This window comes from Moschus berezovskii, chromosome 7, assembly GCF_049115385.1.
Source record: "Moschus berezovskii isolate FMDL1 chromosome 7, NW_MosBer_1.0, whole genome shotgun sequence".
Lineage (NCBI taxonomy): Eukaryota > Metazoa > Chordata > Mammalia > Artiodactyla > Moschidae > Moschus > Moschus berezovskii.
In genome coordinates, this window is record NC_142466.1 from 45,894,642 (window position 1) to 45,913,896 (window position 19,255).

Consider the following 19,255-nt stretch of genomic DNA (forward strand, 5'->3'; position numbering starts at 1 on the left):
GGTTTTAAAATCTCCTTCTGTTTCATGTAAAACAGAATCATAGCACGTACTTCTTTGTGTCTAGCTGTTTCCACTGAATATTTTTGTGAGATTCACCCATGTTGTTGCATACAGCCTTGTTTGCTCATTGCTCATTTTAGCTCACTGGGCCTCTGGCCTTCCCAGCCTCTTAATTCCTTACTTTTTTGTTAGCTCTCCAAAGCCTTTAAGCACATTAAAAAAATTATTTTTTCTCCAGCTCTTTTAGTTGTCCTCAGCAGGTTCTGTCCTAAAAATCTAGTCCTACTAAAAGGTTTTGAGCAGAGGAGTGGCATAGTCTGACATATTTTAATAGATGTGTCTACAATATTTGTACAGTGTATACTGTAAGTTATACATAGTGTATATATATATATATACACACACACACAATGTGTATATAGATGTGTATACTGTATAGTGGCTGTAAATTTGTACAGCCACTATAGAATGCCAAACAGGAGTTTTTATAAGGCACTTAAATAATGTCTAATATAAATACATCATTAGAGTATTTCCCAATTACCAGTAACACATATGTAATGTTTTCATGTAACTTATATTTTCTACTTATAACTTCCTTAATAATGTCCATCTACTTTTCATTATTTAAACCCTTAAATTACTAGAAAATTTTCTTTAACCAAATACTAATAAAAGCTGATATTCAGAAATGAGTCAATCACTTTCCAGCTCTAACATGTTTATTTTCAGTAAATAAATTTAAATCCCAAACATATGTCAACAAAATGAAAAGGCAGTCTACTGAATGGGAGAAAATATTTGCAGATCACATATGTGACAAAAGGTTATATTCAAAATATATAAAGAACTCATGTATTTAATAGCAAAAAGTTTGATTTAAAAAATGGGCAGATGATCTGAACAGACATTTCTCTAAAGAACACATAAGGATGTCTAAAAAGTACCTGAAAAGATGCTCAACACCACTAATATCAGTGAAACGCACATCAAAACCACAATGAGATGTTATACCTGTCAGAACGGCTATTGTCAAAAAGACAAGAAATAATTAAGTGTGGGGACAATGGGAGAAAAAGGAACCCTTGTGCATTCCTGATGGCAATGTAAATTTGCACAGCCACTATAGAAGGGCTTCCTCAGAAAAAGTAAAAATAAAACTACCATATAATCCATACATATCTGGGTATTTATCAAGAAAAGAAAACACTAACTTGAAAAGATATCTATACCTCCATGTTCAATGCAGCATTGTTTATAAAAGCCAAAATGTGGAAACACTCAAGTGTTCACTGATGGATGAATGGATAGAGAAAATCTGGTATACGTACATAATAGCACACAAAACGGAATACAGTTGACTCAAACAACATGAGGGTTCAGTTCAGTTCAGTCGCTCAGTCGTGTCCGACCCTTTGCGACCCCATGAATCACAGCACGCCAGGCCTCCCTGTCCATCACCAACTCCCGGAGTTCACTCAAACTCATGTCCATCGAGTCGGTGATGCCATCCAGCCATCTCATTCTCTGTCGTCCCCTTCTCCTCCTGCCCCCAATCCCTCCCAGCATTGGAGTCTTTTCCAGTGAGTCAACTCTTCGCATGAGGTGGCCAAAGTATTGGAGTTTCAGCTTTAGCATCAGTCCTTCCAATGAACACCCAGGACTGATCTCCTTCAGAATGGACTGGCTGGATCTCCCTGCAGTCCAAGGGACTTTCAAGAGTCTTCTCTAGCACCACAGTTCAAAAGCATCAATTCTTCAGCAATCAGCTTTCTTCACAGTCCAACTCTCACATCCATACATGACCACTGGAAAAACCATAGCCTTGACCAGACAGACCTTTGTTGGCAAAGTAAACTGCTTTTCAATATGCTATCTAGGTTCATCATAACTTTCCTTCCAAGGAAGGGGTATCTATCCCCCACAGTAGAAAATACACAACCTTAACAGCTGGCCCTCCATATCCATGGGTCTGCATCTGTGGATTCAATTAATTGCAGATTATAGAGTACTACGGTGTGTATTTATTGAAAAAATCCACGTGTCAGTGGACCTATGCAGTTCAAATCTATGTTGTTCAAGGGTCAACTGTATTTAGCCCTAAGGAAGAATGAAATCTTGCCTTTTGCAACAATATGGATGGACCTTGAGAGCATCATGCTGAATGAAATAAATTAGACAGAGAAAGCTGATACCATATAGAAAAATATGCCCTTAAAAACTAAAAATTCTTTCCAGTTAGACAGAGTAGGCTGAACATGAATATTTAGTTTCTCTGACTCTTAAAAACCCCAAATGTGAAAGTTGGCAAGGACAGAATGGGAGAGGAGGTAGTATCAGAAAATTTTGTAAGCTGGGAAGCAAGTGGATGAGTAAAGTCCTTAACTAGCAGTAAGGAACACTTTGAAAACAGTCCAATTTGCATTACAGGTTACACAAAGGCTTGGGAATTAAAATGTCCCTCAAAGCTGAACTAAAAGCAGTAGGACTGGTTCAAAGACTGTTTATTCAATAGCTGGGTCTGCTTAGGTTACCTCCCACTCTGAGCAGCTAAGGAATATTCTACCTCCACTCCAAGAGAAAACTGAACTTTTTCTTTACAGAAAAACAAGACAAAAATCTCAGTGGTCTTTAAACAACACTGAAAATAGGGATATGTGGGAGTTTACTTCCTGAATTTGGAATCTCTAGTCTAACTCTTTCATAACTCAAAATCCCAAAATACTGGGCCAGCCAGGTACCCAGTCTTTGGAGAAGACTGGATAAGGCGTGGGGAGGAAAAAAATAACCCAGTTAGCTCACGTTATGAAGAGCACAGTCAACCAAACCCACCAAATCCCACACAGCCTTCAGTGAATCTAAATTTTTATTCTGGGTCTTCGTCACAACCAAATTCATACATTAACTAATCAAATATTTACTATTAACTCTGAAAGGATCTAAGAGTAAAGGAATAATAGGGAATCCATAGGATGATGATGATGATGGACAGCCCCAACATGCAGCTGTGTTAAAGGTATGCAGAGCAAGCAATACATCCAGAAGAATCCAAGAGAAATTTCTTCAAGACAACAAAACAGATACTAACATAATCAAAATCACATTATCTATATTGGGATGAGGGAAGAACTTACAGACATTGTGGGACCAGGGAAGAGGGAAATAAATGGTCATTTTCCACAACAGCAAGTCAATAAACACAGCCTAAAAACTAAAAATTACAGGAAATAACTCAGAGTAGTGGAGATAAACAGCAAAATAATCAATAAAGGAGTAAAAAGTAGTCGCCTCTGAGAATGAACACTGGGCATGAAGAGAGGAAAGGAATGATCATTTTTCATTAACATGTCAAAAGACTTCTTTGTCTGTTTATGCTAGTTGTATGTATAGCTTTGATAAATAAAAAATTAACAACTCCTAAAATCTTAAATAAGGAAAACTGGAGGGGGATTTAGTGAAGATTAAAATTAATAAACGCAAAACTGAAAAACAAACATTGAAAGTAAGTCCTACCTCTGCAGTAAATCTACTTGACACTGGTGTAATAAATCCAACTTTACCATCATTAAACACAACAGCAAATCCATCAAGTGTGGCACAGTATTCCATGTCTCTAATGTGCACATCTGCAAAACCCAGGAATGAACCTGCTGATGAAAAAATAAGTATTTGAAATACGAATATAAATATAGTAAATTAATTATCTTACACTTTTGCTTGCAAACCACGTAAGAACAGTTAAAAGGTTGAAATTTAAAGACCTAACAACACTAAACAATTAAACTACTCCTTCCTACACACACACACACACACACACTCAACTCACTCTCCTTTTCTTCCCTTGCATAATTAATTCCAAAGTAGAAAAATCAATGTTCATCCATAGAAAATATCTGACTAGATTATATAAAATATTAAACACCTGGTTCTATCTCATGTAAAAAGTATTACTACTACCTCTAGATGACTGCAGGTCTACTGAAAAGGGTACTGTACAAAGATTAATAGCTTTCCTCCCATTTGTCATTCCTTCCCAGTGAATAAGATGAAGAAGTCCATCAGAAGTAGCAACCAGGAGATCTTCCAGCACAGACTGCAAACTGTAGGGAAGCAATAAGCAATTTATCAGTTATCTTTTAAGAAAAGCATACTGGGAAAGCAATGAATATAACTGCTCTGGAGATATTCAAGCAAAGATCATGAAACCACTTGTAAAACTTCCATTTATCAACAATTTCGCTATACAGTAGTTTATGTATAATTCAACCTAGATCAGAAATTCTGGGGATAAAAAAAAAGACCATAGTTGCTATTATTACAAACCTGATGGACTGAGTTTAAAAACCAGACACACTGAAATGACAGATTAGAAGATGGAAGGATAAGTGAAGCTGTCAAGAAAGGAAAGAGGCAGAGAAACCATAAAAATGAACTAATGATAGAATGACAGTCTAGAGCTAGCGAGCGTAGTGGTACCCATTCTCTACCCCTGTCCAACAGAACTTTCACCAGTGATGGAGATTTTCTGTTATCCGTACTACTGAACACAGTAGCCATTAGCCATGTGTGGTGACCGCACATTTAAAATACCGAACGAGTGTAACAAAAACACTAAATTTTAAGTTTGATTTTATCTACAATTACCATTTAAGTCACTTCATTTCACTAGTGGCTGCTGTCATGGAAAACACAGTCCCAGACCACAGTATTTCTAAGGTATCACAGAATCTCACGTTGTACATTCTTTCAACAAATATTTATTAAGTCTAGGCTCTGTGGAAGGTGTTATGCTTGTCGAAGATTCAAAGGTGAAGAAAATAAGAGTTTCTCCCTTCAGAAGACCTCCCAGTTAACTAGGTACTGAAAATCAATTATGTAGTATGATCTCAGCATTTATTGATACTTGCAAAGAGTTTTAACAATTACAGTTTCCATGGCAATAAATGCCTAATTTGCTTACTCCTATAATGCCAAGCCTGGAGGGCAGTGTTATTTACATCCGGTACCAAATGTTTATGGGAGGAAGGTCCAGAGGGAGGAATAATCCAGAAGTGAAGCTATAAAGATACTGGCAGAAAGAAAGAAAGAGAACCAATGGAAACTGGCATCAAGAAAGTCAAGGGAATAGTGAAAGTCAAAGTGTCAGTCACTCAATCATGCTTGACTCTTTGCGATCCCATGAACTATATAGCCCACCAGGCTCCTGTGTCCATAGGATTTCCCAGGCAAGAATACTGGAGTGGGTTGCCATTTCCTTCTCCAGGGAATATTCCTGACCCAGGGATCGAACCCAGGCCTCTGGCATTGCAAGCAGACTCTTTACTGTTTGAGCTACCAGGGAAGCTCTCAAGAGTATCAAATGTTATAAAAAACAATTGAGTATAAGAAAGAATGAAAAATGTATGTCTAATATACACTCTACTGTATACTGTTAAAATTAGCTTTCATACTTAAGGGGTTAAAAGTTTATTTCAGAAATATTCTAATTCATAATGGTGAAAAGAATGTTTTTCAATGTTTTCTTTAACCTTCAATTCTTTGGAGTCCAATGACTTATTCCACTATGTATTTCAGATAATTAACAATTGACTGTATTTTCTTCCCAACGAGAAAAATATTTTAAAAGATTAGAATAACATGTCCCCTTATTGAGCTCCATCTCTTGAACGTCAGAGCATTTGTAATCAATTACAATTTCCAGTTTAAAGAAAGTTCATCTTTTAAAATATTATATATTCTTTTATTTCAAATTTATATTTTAATGGTAAAATATATGTGTAGCATGTGGTGGCTAGAATATAAAAATGTTATGTTTAGACCTGCTACTGCAAGGAAATCAAACCAGTCAATCTTAAAGGAAATGAACCGTGAATATTCATTGGAAAGGCTGATGCTGAAGTTCCAATACTTCAAGCACCTGAAGTGATGAGCCAACTCACTGAAAAATACCCTGATGCTGGGAACAGACTGAAGGCAAAAGAAGGAGGTGGCAGAGAATGAGATGGTTGGACAGCGTCACTGACTCTATGGACATGAATTTGAGCAAACTTTGGGAAACAGTGACGAATAAGGAAGCCTGGTGGGCTACACTCACTGGGTCACAAAGAGTCAGACATGACTTAGCGACTGAACAACAACAACTGCCATGTCAAAAGAAGTGATTTAGTAGAGTAGTCACTGGCTTTCCTGGCAGCTCAGGTAAAGAACCTGCCTGCAATGCAGGTCAGGGAGATACGCTGGAGACAGGATAGGCTACCCACTCCAGTATTCTTGGGCTTCTCTGGTGGTGCAGCTGGTAAAAAATCCACCTGCAGCGTGAGAGACCTGGGTTCGACCCCTGGGTTGGGAAGATCCCCTGGAGAAGGCTACCCACTCCAGTATTGTGGCCTGGAGAATTCCATGGACTGTATAGTCCATGGAGTCGCAAAGAGTCGGACACAACTGAAAGTGACACAATTTTCACTTTCAGTCACTGGTTTACTGGTGATCTTCATTCAGTAGGAGTCAGCCTAGGTTTATTTCAAATTGCATTCTTTCTCTTCCTTTCTCATATGTATATATATGTATATATAGAAAAATCACTGCATATGATGGTTAGGAACAAGATCAAGGTTAACCTCCAGTAATTTAACTGCCTGACAGACAAAACTCAACACTCCTTTGATAATATTCACAGAATTCAGAATCTCTACCATCATTTACCATGCTGTGACAAAAATGACCAGGCATCTGAATAAACAGGAAAACATGATCCAGAGTTAAGAAAAAAATCCATCAATGTAAACTGACTCATAAAAAATCTTGATGTTGGAATTAACAATGACTTTAAAATAACTGAGACAAACATGATAAACAATCTATATAAAAACATAGACCCTTCCTGTTTAATTGAAAGTAAACAAACTTTCAATTAAAGGTTGATGTCAGATGGTAAAGTACTGAATATTTCCACAGTTTAGTAAACAGGTCTTGTTCCAAGTCACCCAAGTGCTTTCCCCCGCCACTGATTCCTGTTCTCACAAAGATTTAAGAACTAAAGGATTGATTCTGGGCATCTGGGGGATGTCAAGATCCTATACAAACAATATCCTTGGGAAGATCCCCTGGAGAAGGGAATGTCGACCCACTCTAGTATCTGGCCCTGGAGAATTTCAAGGACTATATAGTCCATGGGATCGCAAAGAGCTGGACACGACTGAGCAACTTTTACTTCCACTTTTCTTTCACTTATGTCTTTGTATGTTGCACTGATTTTTACTGAAAATCACCCTGGGTGTAAGTAAACACAGAATACATATAAATATACTCTAAGTTATGCCTTTATAAAGAGAGAAGCTCTCCAATCACTAACTTCTATGGGCTCTACTAACAGCTATGTGATATCCCAGGGATGTCTGTTATTGCTGTTGATATTCAATTAAGGATCTTAGAAGCACAATAATAGGATTTTGGAAGGAGAATAATAGGATTTGGAATCTGATTAGTCAAATATTCTTAATAGGAAATATATAATTCATAATTACCAATTCTCAAATATGTAAATATGTTTGTTATCTAATTAATATTAAATACTATATATACTACATGGGACTTTCTATGTACCTGGGAAGAAGGAAGATGGAGAATAAACTATAAAATTTATTAGCATTTATTATTAGTTAGAAATACAGTAAGAGTTTTAATTATAAATTATATTAGTACTTTTTTCTTTTTTTAAATAAAAAAATATTTTTTTGTACTGGGATATAGCCAGTTAACAATGTTGTGACAGTTTCAGATGAACAGAGAAGAGTCTCAGCCATACATACACATGTACCCATTCTCCCGCCAGCCCCCCTCCCATCCAGGCTGCCACATAACACTGAGCAGAGTTCCATGTGCTATACAGTAGGTCCTTGCTGGTTATCCATTTTAAGTAAAGGAATGTAGTACTTTTTACTTTCTAAACATACTCTATCCTTAATTAACAAGAAGAAAAAGATGTTTAACATTTAATCCTATTCCTTCTTCAATCAAAAATTAAAGACGGCAGTACTATTGCCATCTTAGGCCTATAAGCAGCAGTCTGTCCCTAACTTTATTTATTTTCAGCAGTTTTCAGACAGAAAACAGAAGGCTAAAGCCCAATTTTCATACTTCCTCACTCAATTCAAAATTATATAGGAATTCTCCAATTAAATTTCCAAGAGGTCCATGTTACAGGAGATAATAATAACACTCTTCTGAAATGCAATCATTTTACTGAAGTTTTGAGAAAAACCTTAAGAGATTTCCAATCACCTAAATAAGTAGGTTAAACACTTGTACAAGATAGCAGGAATTCTTTTTTTTAAAGGTTTTTTTTCCTATCCTATTTCCATGAACTGTATATTTTCCCCCCACCAGGTGGAAGCAGAAAGCCATGCTTGTACAGTCCCACATAGCTTGGTTCCTAGACATTCAAAATTCCTCACACAAGTTACATTCTTAAACAGAATCTCTATGCTGAAATAAAATCCGAGATGAAAAGTAACCTTAACGCAATCTTTTGTAGCCCTCATCACATTTGAAAGTGAATAAAGACACCAAAAAGGCATTCTTTTTCTCTGAGGAGAATTAGAGTGAAAAAGGATAGATTAAACAAGGCAAGACAATAGTCAGCCACTTGCACACAATACTATTTAATATGTCCCACTATCTGTACTGTATTCTAATAAGAGAAATAATAAAAGAAGCCTTTCATTACAACTGTGAATCAGAAGGATTTAAAAAACATAGGTACTGCACTCATATACAACAGCTTAATATATTCACATATTGCATCCATATAGATCAATACTTTTTCCGAAACCTGTCCCCCTGGCCACTCAGTTCTCTCGCCCAGTTTCTTATGTATTCTTCCAGAACAACACCTATTCTACCACCACCAGCTCTCTTTAAAAACAGGGATAGTAATGCTAGCATTATTACATACAGCATACTTTGTTTTCTTTTTTTTTTTAATCCAACAACATATTTGGGAAGTTTTTTCAAGGAAGAGTGCCCTCAATGTTTGTACAAAAGCAGAAGTATCTTTTTAAGTAATATAGACTATGTTATACCATTTGAAATGAAGAAACGTAGTAGCCCTCATAGTCAACAAAAGTCAGAAATGTAGTTCTTGGGTGCAATCTCAAAAACGACAGAATGATCTCTGTTCGCTTCCAAGGCAAACCATTTAATATTACAGTAATCCAAGTCTATGCCCCAACCAGTAATGCTGAAGAATCTGAGGTTGAATGGTTCTATCAAGATCTATAAGACCTCTAGAACTAACACCCAAAGAGATGTTCTTTTCATTATAGAGGACTGGAATGCAAAAGTAGGAAATCAAGAGACACCTGGAGTAACAGGCAAATTTGGCCTTGGAGTACAGAATGAAGCAGAGTAAAGGCTAACAGAGTTTTGTCAACAGAATGCACTAGTCACAGCAAACACTCTCTTCAACAACACAAGAGACAACTCTAGACATGGACATCACCAGATGCTCAAAACTGAAATCAGACTGATTATGTTCTTTGCACTCAAAGATGGAGAAGCTCCAGAGAGCAAAAACAAGACCGGGAGCTGACTGTAGCTCAGATCATGAACTCCTTATTTCCAATTCAGACTTAAATTGAAGAAAGTAGGGACAACCACTAAGACCATTAAGGTCTGACCTAAATCAAATCCCTTACGATTATCAGTGGAAGTGACAAACATATTCAAGGGATTAGATCTGATAGACAGAGTGCCTGAAGAACTATGAACAAAGGTTTGTGACATTGTACAGGAGGCAGTGATCAAAACCATCCCCAAGAAAAATGCAAAAAGGCAAAATGATTGTCTGAGGAGGTCATACAAATAGCTGAAAAAAGAACAGAAGTGAAAGGCAAAGGAGAAAAGAAAAGACATACCCATTTGAATGCAGAGTTCCAAAGAATAGCAAGGAGAGATAAGAAACCCTTCCTTAGTGATCAATGCAAAGAAACAGAGGAATACAATAGAATGGGAAAGACTAGAGATCTCTTCAAGAAAATTAGATATCAAGGGAACATTTCAGGCAACGATGGGCACAATAAAGGACAGAAATGGTATGGACCTAACAGAAGCAGAAAATATTAAGAAGAGGTGGCTAGAATACACAGAAGAACTATACAAAAAAGATCTTCATGAGCCAGATAATCACGATGATGTGGTCACTCACCTAGAGCCAGACGTCCTGGAATGCGAAGTCAAGTGGGCCTTAGAAAGCATCACTAGAACAAAGCTAGTGGAGGTGATAGAATTCCAGTTGAGCTATTTCAAGTACTAAAAGATGATGCTGTGAAAGTGCTGCACTCAATATGAAAGCAAATTTGGAAAACTCAGCAGCGGCCACAGGACTGGAAAAGGTCAGTTTTCATTCCAATCCCAAAGAAAGGCAATGCCAAAGAATGTTCAAACTACTGCACAAGTGCACTCATTTCACACACTAGAAAAGTAACACTCAAAATTCTCCATGCCAGGCTTCAACAGTATGTGAATGGTGAACTTCCAGATGTTCAAGCTGGATTCAGAAAAGGCAGAGAAACCAGAGATCAAATGGGCAACATCCGTTGGATTGTTGAGAAAGCGAGAGAGTTCCAGAAAAAATCTACTTCTGCTTTACTGACTATGCTAAAGCCTTTGACTGTGCGGATCACAATAAACTGTGGAAAATTCTGAAAGAGATGGGAATACCAGACCACCTTACCTGCCCCCTGAGAAATCTGTATGCAGGTCAAGAAGCAACAGTTAGAACCGGACATGGAACAACAGACTGGTTCCAAATCAGGAAAGGAGTACGTTAAGGCTGTATATTGTCACCCTGCTTATTTAACTTATATGCAGCAGCAGCAGAGTACATCATGTGAAATGCCAGGCTGGATGAAGCACAAGCTGGAATCAAGATCGCTGGAGAAGTATCAATAACCTTAGATACACAGATGACACCACCCTTATGGCAGAAAGCAAAGAAGAGCTAAAGAGCCTGTTGATGAAACTGAAAGAGAGTGAAAAAGTTGGCTTAAAACTCAACATTCAGAAAACTAAGATCATGGCATCTGGTCCCATCACCTCATGGCAAATAGATGGGGAAACGAAACAGTGACAGGCTTAATTTTGAGGGGGCTCCAAAATCATCGCATATGGTAACTATAGCCATGAAATTAAGACACTTGCTCCCTTAAGAAAAGCTATGACAAACCTAGTCAGCATTATTAACAAGCAGAGACATTACTTTGCCAACAAAGGTCTGTCTAATCAAGGCTATGGTTTTTCCAGTAGTCATGTATCGATGTGAGAGTTGTATTATAAGGAAAGTTGAGTGCTGAAGAATGATGCTTTTGAACTGTGGTGTTGGAGAAGACTCTTGAGAGCCCCTTGGACTGCAAGGAGATCAAACCAGTCCATCCTAAATGAAATCAGTCCTGAATACTCATTGGAAGGACTGATGATGAAGCTGAAGCTCCAATACCTTGGCTATCTGATATGAAGAACCAGAAAAGACCCTGGTTCAACCCTTTCTAACCATGGTCCTTGGAAAAGACCCTGATGCTGGGAAAGATTAAAGGCAGGAGGAGAAGGGGATGACAGAGGATGAGATGGTTGGATGGCATCTTTGACTCGAGGGCCATGAGTTTGAGCAAGCTCCAGGAGTTGATGGGACAGGGAAGCCTGGCGTGCTGCAGTCCATGGGATCACGAAGAGTTGGACACAACTCAGCGACTGAACTGAACTATATCATTTGAACAATTCTAGATCTTATAAAAAAATTAAAATTTCTAAATAAAATTATAATTGATGTACCCAAATTGTGGGCTTTATTACTGCAATTTAAATACAATAATGTACCATCTTGTAAGGTTTTACATTTTTTATAAGACTAATCAAGAATTTCTAGGACTAAAAAGAAATGATCCTCAATGCCAAGAAGTAAAATCAACTTTCTTATTGCTCATGCGATTAACAAACCATACACTATATACTGTCATCACAAAATGCTAAGTTTAACCAAAGTACTCTACCTCATGATGGGTGCCTGCAAATCCAGTATTTTCCTCATCTCTAAATTTAATGCTGGAGCACACTGTTCTTCCTTAAAATGAGGTGTCCCTTTCATTTGCGGGCTTCCTCTAAAAAAAAAAGAGTACACAAGATTAAAGAGAAAAATATTTAATTCAATCATATGTACAAATCAAGTGTTCATCCTTTAGGTTCTGAAGTAAAAAACATATTTAAATTCCATTTTAGCAGACAATATCTATCCATTAGAAATTAACGTGTTTGACCAATGTAACCTGTGTTGCGGCGGGGGGTGAGAGTGGAGGGAGAAAAGCAAAGAATCTAAAACACAAACACACAGACACACGATAGTCAGGATAAAAGTGAATACTCAAAGGAACCAAGAGATATCTTACTTAAAATGACTGATTGCCTTTTTCTGAATTGGGCAACTATGGAACTTATATATCATTCAATCATATAGTGCATATCCGAAGTGATCCAAATCATCACCTCATCTTACCTTAGTCCACACCTCCCTCTTGCTTTCTGTCCTTCAGGTGTGTATCAGACAGAAGGTCAGATTCAGGGATACAATTAGGAGATGTTTTAAGTAAGTGGTGATAAATGGCAAAATGGCTAAATTTGAAAACTCCTTGGCACTAAATGGCTGCACTAGAGCAACTAGGTCAATGCCAACATAATTGAGTTGTCACACACACACCCTCAAAAGGACTACAAAGATGTTTTGGAATCTTTATAACCATATGGCATTTGGACCATTCTTTCTCAATGCCTGTGCTAGGATTTAACAGCTATCTGTCTATTCTCTTACTATCAGCTATGACTAACTCAAGGCAACAATCAGTCTGCCTCCATCATCTTTCCATCTTGTTAGCTATAATCCTATAAACCAATTTGTCAATATTACTAAACTTACATGCAAAGAGTCTAACAAGTTTAACAGCTTTTAAGAGTCCCAGCTTTGAGAAAATTATTTGGATGCTAAGAAAATTATTCAGATACTTTTGTAGTTGTAGGTTATTTCCCATATCGAAGCCTGGTGGGGCTTTATTATCACCCAGCTACTGCCATGTGCTGGAATATCTGATTCTTTCTACATGTCTGAATGGCTAAACTGGCTAATGTTTAGCCAAACATGTTCATGTTCAATTAGTATGTTTGACTGATATGATAGCCCTTAGAAGGCCACTATAAGTTATCATCAATTATTTATAGGAGTCACATCTGACTAATCACACAAAACACTGTGATGAACTTCCTGAGACATTCTCCACGTACATCTAAAGTTATTTTTCAAAGTAATACATACACATATTGATAAAAAGTCAATGCTAGAAGGCTTACAACCAAGAAAACTACAGAAGTAGTCTTTTTTCAGTGACAAGGCAGCCAGCTTGAATTCTTTGAGCTGTTATCTTTTTTAATTTACTTGAGTATTTTTAAACCATGTGTTTACACTGCTTTAGCATTATTAATTTTAGACATTATTAACTTTCTATTCTCATTTACCCATTTTTCCCCAATCCTCCCAACATAATTATACCAAATGTTTTCATTACGATGATTATATAAATATGTTTCACTTCTGGGTCAAGTAGTGTTCAGTAATTACATTTCTTTCCTTATATAACTTGCTAATTTTCTTGAAGTTAACTTTACCACATGCCTCCATTTGCTTGAGTTCCTTTAAACTTATACCTAATTGTCTCATACTCCTTAACAGCTCTGACAAAACAACTCTCAATATAATCTTCTATTTGGTCAAACCTGTTACAGAACTTATCATTTCCATTCCCCCCGCCCCTGCCTCTGGAGTCACCCCTCTTTATGCCCAATGGCCTACTGCTTAAGTCTAGTGCATAGCTATCAAATATGATATTTACTTTGTCATCATCCTTATGATTTCTTTGCTTCTTTCCTATGTTGAATCCTTTATTTTATAGATCCCGTATCTTCCTCGGTTCACATATTCTTGGGGCTTCCTGGAAAGGTGCATGAGAAGTAAACTTAGAATTCTCAAGTCTGAAATGTCTCTATTATGACACTTGAATGAATGCTTGTCCTTCCAAAAAAGACTATGATAAAGTTGTCTGAAAAGGCATTTCTTCTGCTACTGTTCTACATCCTAGGAGGGTCCCACAAATGTTTCTTCCAATGCTTTTACTGAATTTTAAATTTCTGCTATCATACTTCTCAATTCCAGGAACTTTCTCACCAATTTCCCCTTTTTTCTTATAAAATCAATTTTTTAAAATTAGGCAATACCTGTTTAAGGTTGCTTGTTATTACCTCCCCAAAGTGTTTTCCCTGCACTATTTTCATCATTTGTATTTTTAAAAAAGGTTTATTTAATTATTTAGCTGCACTGGGTCTTCACTGCAATGTGCAGGCTTTCTCTAGTTGTGGCACAAGGGCTCTAGAGGGTGCAGGTTCAGCAGCTGCAGTGAGCCGGCTCTCTAGTCGCAGTACACGGGCTTAGTTGCCTCATAGCACGTGGGATCTTCTCCAGCCAGGGATCAAATCCACATTCCCTGCACTGGAAAGCAGATTTTCAACCTCTGGACCACCAGGGAAGTCTCATCTATTTCCTGTGAGTTTCCTTTTTTCTGTTGTGTGTGTCTATTTTACATTGGAAACTTTCTTAAGATAGCTAACAATCCGTGGCTAACAATATTTCTTCATGTTTATCAGGTTAGTAAGAAAAAACAAATTATAAGCTCTGTGTGTTTAAGTTGGGTTGTCAACTGGTGGACCTCAGTATACTGGCCAGAAGTCTTCCAATATGAAAGCCCGTTGGGTCATTCATCTGGAGTGATTTAATTTCTCCAGGAAGAATCCCTCAATCCTGTCTTGGATATTTAAGTATGGAAGCCAGATGTCTGCAGCCAAGCAAGGGAAGAAAGCTTGACATCCTATCATTCAGCACAACAACTTTCATTTAACCCCCATCTTTAGCTTAGCATCTCATCCTTGCCCTGTTCTGTGTCTGGAAGCCCTCTGGTTTAAACAGACAGTATATTTCCTGTCTCCTGTGCAATAAGAACATACAAATTCCATTCCCTGTTCAGATTTTTCAAACAATCCCCATTTATGGCCCCCTATATTCTGTGGTATTAATGCCTGAGCCATTCTGATCAAACAAGTTGTTGTTCATCAATATCATATATGCAACCATAGGCTCTCAGGTTTGATATTCTTCTTGAGTCACTTATTCTTACTCATCCAAATTTTTGGTTATTGGTTAGGTATTTCCAGCTGTCATTAAAGGTGAAAACAGTATTTCAACTTTTTGTTCTAACTGCTGATTTTCAAGAAAAAAGCAGAGGTCTTCCCTGGTGGTACAATGGATGGGAATCTGCCTGCCCATGCAGGGTACATAGGTTCGATTCCTGGTCTGGGAGGATTCTACATACTGAGGAGCAACTGAGCAGAAGCGCCACAGCTACTGCGTTCATGTGCTGCAACTACTGAAGCCTGGGCGCCACAACCAAGAGGAGCCTCTGCTTGCCGCACCAGAGAAAGCCAGCACACAGCAACGAAGTTCCGGCACAACCAAAGAAAGAAAAGTGGAAATCTCAGCACCCATCTGTAAACTGGAAACTATTTTCCTTTATATAAATACTATCATTTAATAAAGCTAAAAGTATTAAGCATTTTATAGCAAATTAAAGTAAATTCTGACTTCTCAGTGACTTTCACTGCAAAATTAAGAGATGTATTTGACAGTAAAGTTTCCATTGCTTCCTCTAAATGTACTAAAATGCAGTAAACTGTTAAAAATCACAGTAACAAAAAAATTAACTTTCTGATCAAAAACACTATTACTTATTATTCAACAATAATTTAGGAGTACTGCATAAGATTTTTGAAAGGGCGGGCTTCCCTGGTGGCTCAGATGGTAAAGAATCTGCCTGCAATGTGGGAGTTCTGGGTTGGGATGATCCCCTGGAGAAGGGAATGGCAACCCACTCCAGTATTCTTGCCTGGAGAATTCCATGAACAGAGGAGTCTGGCGGGCTACAGTCCATGGGGTCGTAAAGAATCAGACATGACGGAGCAACTTTCATTTATCCATGGAAGATGAAGCGGGAAGGGTAAGTTAAAGCCTAACTATGAAGAGCCAACCAAGGTCCGTCTAGTCAAGGCTATGGTTTTTCCCATGGTCATGTATGGATGTGAGAGTTGGACTGTGAAGAAAGCAGAGTGCCGAAGAATTGATGCTTTTGAACTGTGGTGTTGGAGAAGACTCTTGAGAGTCCCTTGGACTGCAAGGAGATCCAACCAGTCCATTCCAAAGGAGATCAATCCTGGGTGTTCATTGGAAGGACTGATGCTGAAGCTGAAACTCCAATACTTTGGCCACGTCATGCGACGAGTTGACTCACTGGAAAAGACTCTGATGCTGGGAGGGATTGGGGGTTGGAGGATACGGGGACGACAGAGAATGAGATGGCTGGATGGCATCACCGACTCTGTGGACATGAGTTTGAGTGAACTCCGGGAGTTGGTGATGGACAGGGAGGCCTGGCGTGCTGTGATTCATGGGGTCACAAAGAGTCGGACACAACTGAGTGACTGAACTGAACTGAACTGATGAAGAGCACTGAATGCCAGAAGGAAAAAAAAGCAGTGAATTGGGCATTCACTAAATATGAGCACATAGTAAGTTCTGCAGACATTATCTCAAATCGACTGACTACCATCCTTTGAATCAGGCATTATTATCTCTATTTTTCCAGAAAAGAAACTGAAGCTTCAGTTTATTATTAAGAATTCTGTTTATGGTCACACAACTAGTAAACGAAGGAGCTGACATGTGAGCCAGTGGCTTCAATCCAGGTGCTAAGAAATTGAAAACTAGCAGAATTAAAGAGGTTAATAATAAACTTTGTGTACACAAAGAAACATTACAATGAATGCCAAAGAAGGGATGAAGGATAGAGTGGGGAGGAACAGTCTGCAGATTACTTAGGAGACTATTAGTAAGAGTACACAAAGACATCTACTGTCAGTGGCAGTAGAATGGCTTTTCAGACAACTTTATCATAATCTTTTTTGAAAGGAGATAATGAAAGCATATTAAGAATTATAACTCTCACTCAGTAACAGAGGCTTCTTAGAGACAGACACAATCACACTGTATGCATACCTGGTTGTCATTTAAGCTACTGAAAAATAATGTATTTTTCATTCTTGGGCACATAAAATTGTGCTTTCCTGACCACTTAAAATGAGGTACAGCCATGTAACTTGTTTTGGCCTATAAAACACAAGGGGAAGTGATTTGTGTTACTTCTGGGCAGAGGATTTAAGAGCCAACACTTAGCACATGATGCTCTGCTTTAATCCTCTATCTCAGGGACTTAGCTGTCATAAGCTTAGCTTATGACATATAATATAGCTGTCCCTTGGTGTCTGGAGAGGACTGATTTCAGGACCTACCATGCATACCAAAATCTACTGATACTTAAGTCCCACAGTTAGTCCTCTTTATCTGTGATTTTGCATTCACAGATTCCACTAACCATGTGTCATGTTGTACTACATGTTTACTGAAAACAATCCACTCATAAGTGAACCTGCACAGTTCAAACCCATGTTGTTCAAGGGTCATCTATATACTATGTCAAATAACTCTAAGAGTTATTAGACTGTGGTCCAGTAAAACCCAGAAATAGCTTGTGATTATCACTCATAGGTGATTTTATTTAGTATGCAGTCTGAGGAGCAGAAAGAAAGAAGAATGAAGAAAAATGAATGTAGCTTAAGAGACCACGGGACGCCACCATGCATACCATCACACATATAATGGGAGTTCCCAAAGGCAAGGCAAGAGAAAGGAGGCAGGAAGAATAACTGAGGAAATAATGGTTAAAAGTGTTCCAAATATAATGAAGACATGAATCTACTATCCAAGGAACATAGCAAACTCCCAAGAAGGATAAATTAAAAAAGATTCACACCAAGATATATAATCTTTAAGCTACTGAAAGACAGAATCTTGAAAGCAACAAGGGAAGTGACTTGTCATATACAAGGGATCCTCAGGACTTCCCTAGTGGTCCAGTGGTAAAGAATCCATTGTGCAATGCAGGGGATGTGAGCTCAATTCCTGGTTGGGGAACTAAGATCCCATATGCTGCAGAGCAACTAAGCCTGCATGCTCATTCATGAACACCTTACTGCCAAATTCAGACTTAAATTGAAGAAAGCAGGGAAAACCACTAGGCCATTCAGGTATAACCTAAACCAAATCCCTTATGATTGATTATACAGTAGAAGTGACAAATAGATTCAAGCGATTAGATGTGACAGATGGAGTGCCTGAAGAACTATGGATGGAGGTTCTGGATCACTGTACAGGAGGCAGTGATCAAGAGCATCCCCAAGAAAAAGAAATGCAACAAGGCAAATGGTTGTCTGAGGAGGGCTTACAAATAGCTGAGAAAAGAGGAGAAATGAAAAGCAAATGAGAAAATCAAAGACATATCCATCTGAATGCAGAATTCCAAAGAAAACCAAAGACAGATAAGAAAGTCTTCTTAAATGAACAATGCATAGAAACAGAGGAAAACAACAGAATAGGAAAGACTAGGATCTCTTCAAGAAAATCAGAGATACCAAGAGAACATTTCATGCAAAGATGGGCACAATAAAGATAGAAATGGTATGTATCTAACAAACAGAAGATATTAAGAACAGGCGGCAAGAATACACAGAAGAACTGTACAAAAAAAGGTCTTAATGATCCAGATAACCACGATGGTGTGATCACTCACCTAGAGCCAGACATCCTGGAGTGTGAAGTCAAGTGGACCTTAGGAAGCAATACTACAAAGCTACTGGAGGTGATGGAATTTGAGCTGAGCTATCTCAAATCCTAAAAGATGCTGCTGCTAAAGTGCTGCACTCAATATGCCAACAAATTTGGAAAACTCAGCAGTGGCCATACGACTGGAAAAGGTCAGTTTTCACTCCAATTCCAAAGAAGGGCAATGCCAAAGAAAGTTCAAACTGCTGTACAATTGCGCTCATTTCACATGCTAGCAAGGTAACACGCAAAATCCTTCAAGCTAGGCTTCAACAGTAATGTGAACTGAGAACCTCCAGATGTTCAACCTGGATTTAGGAAAGGCAAAGGAACCAGGGATCAAATTGCCAATATCTGATGGATCATAGAAAAAGCAAGGGAATTCCAGGAAAACATCTA

The 19,255-nt window shown here is 38.1% G+C and overlaps 1 protein-coding gene across 4 annotated transcripts in view; it reads right to left on the reverse strand.

The window, feature by feature from the left end:
- RIC1 (RIC1 partner of RAB6A GEF complex) overlaps positions 1 to 19,255 on the reverse strand; it is a 145,277-nt gene that overhangs the window by 50,048 nt on the left and 75,974 nt on the right. For 2 of the 4 annotated variants that reach the window (XM_055428262.2, XM_055428260.2), the window contains exons 4-6: positions 12,045 to 12,152; positions 3,958 to 4,100; positions 3,514 to 3,650 (exon numbers count right to left, since the gene is read on the reverse strand). In XM_055428262.2, the coding sequence (XP_055284237.2) occupies positions 3,514 to 3,650; positions 3,958 to 4,100; positions 12,045 to 12,152 (388 nt within the window). Of the gene's footprint in view, positions 1 to 3,513; positions 3,651 to 3,957; positions 4,101 to 12,044; positions 12,153 to 13,928; positions 14,028 to 19,255 lie in introns of all 4 variants that reach the window. The other 2 variants (XM_055428264.2, XM_055428261.2) reach the window with 2 other exon arrangements.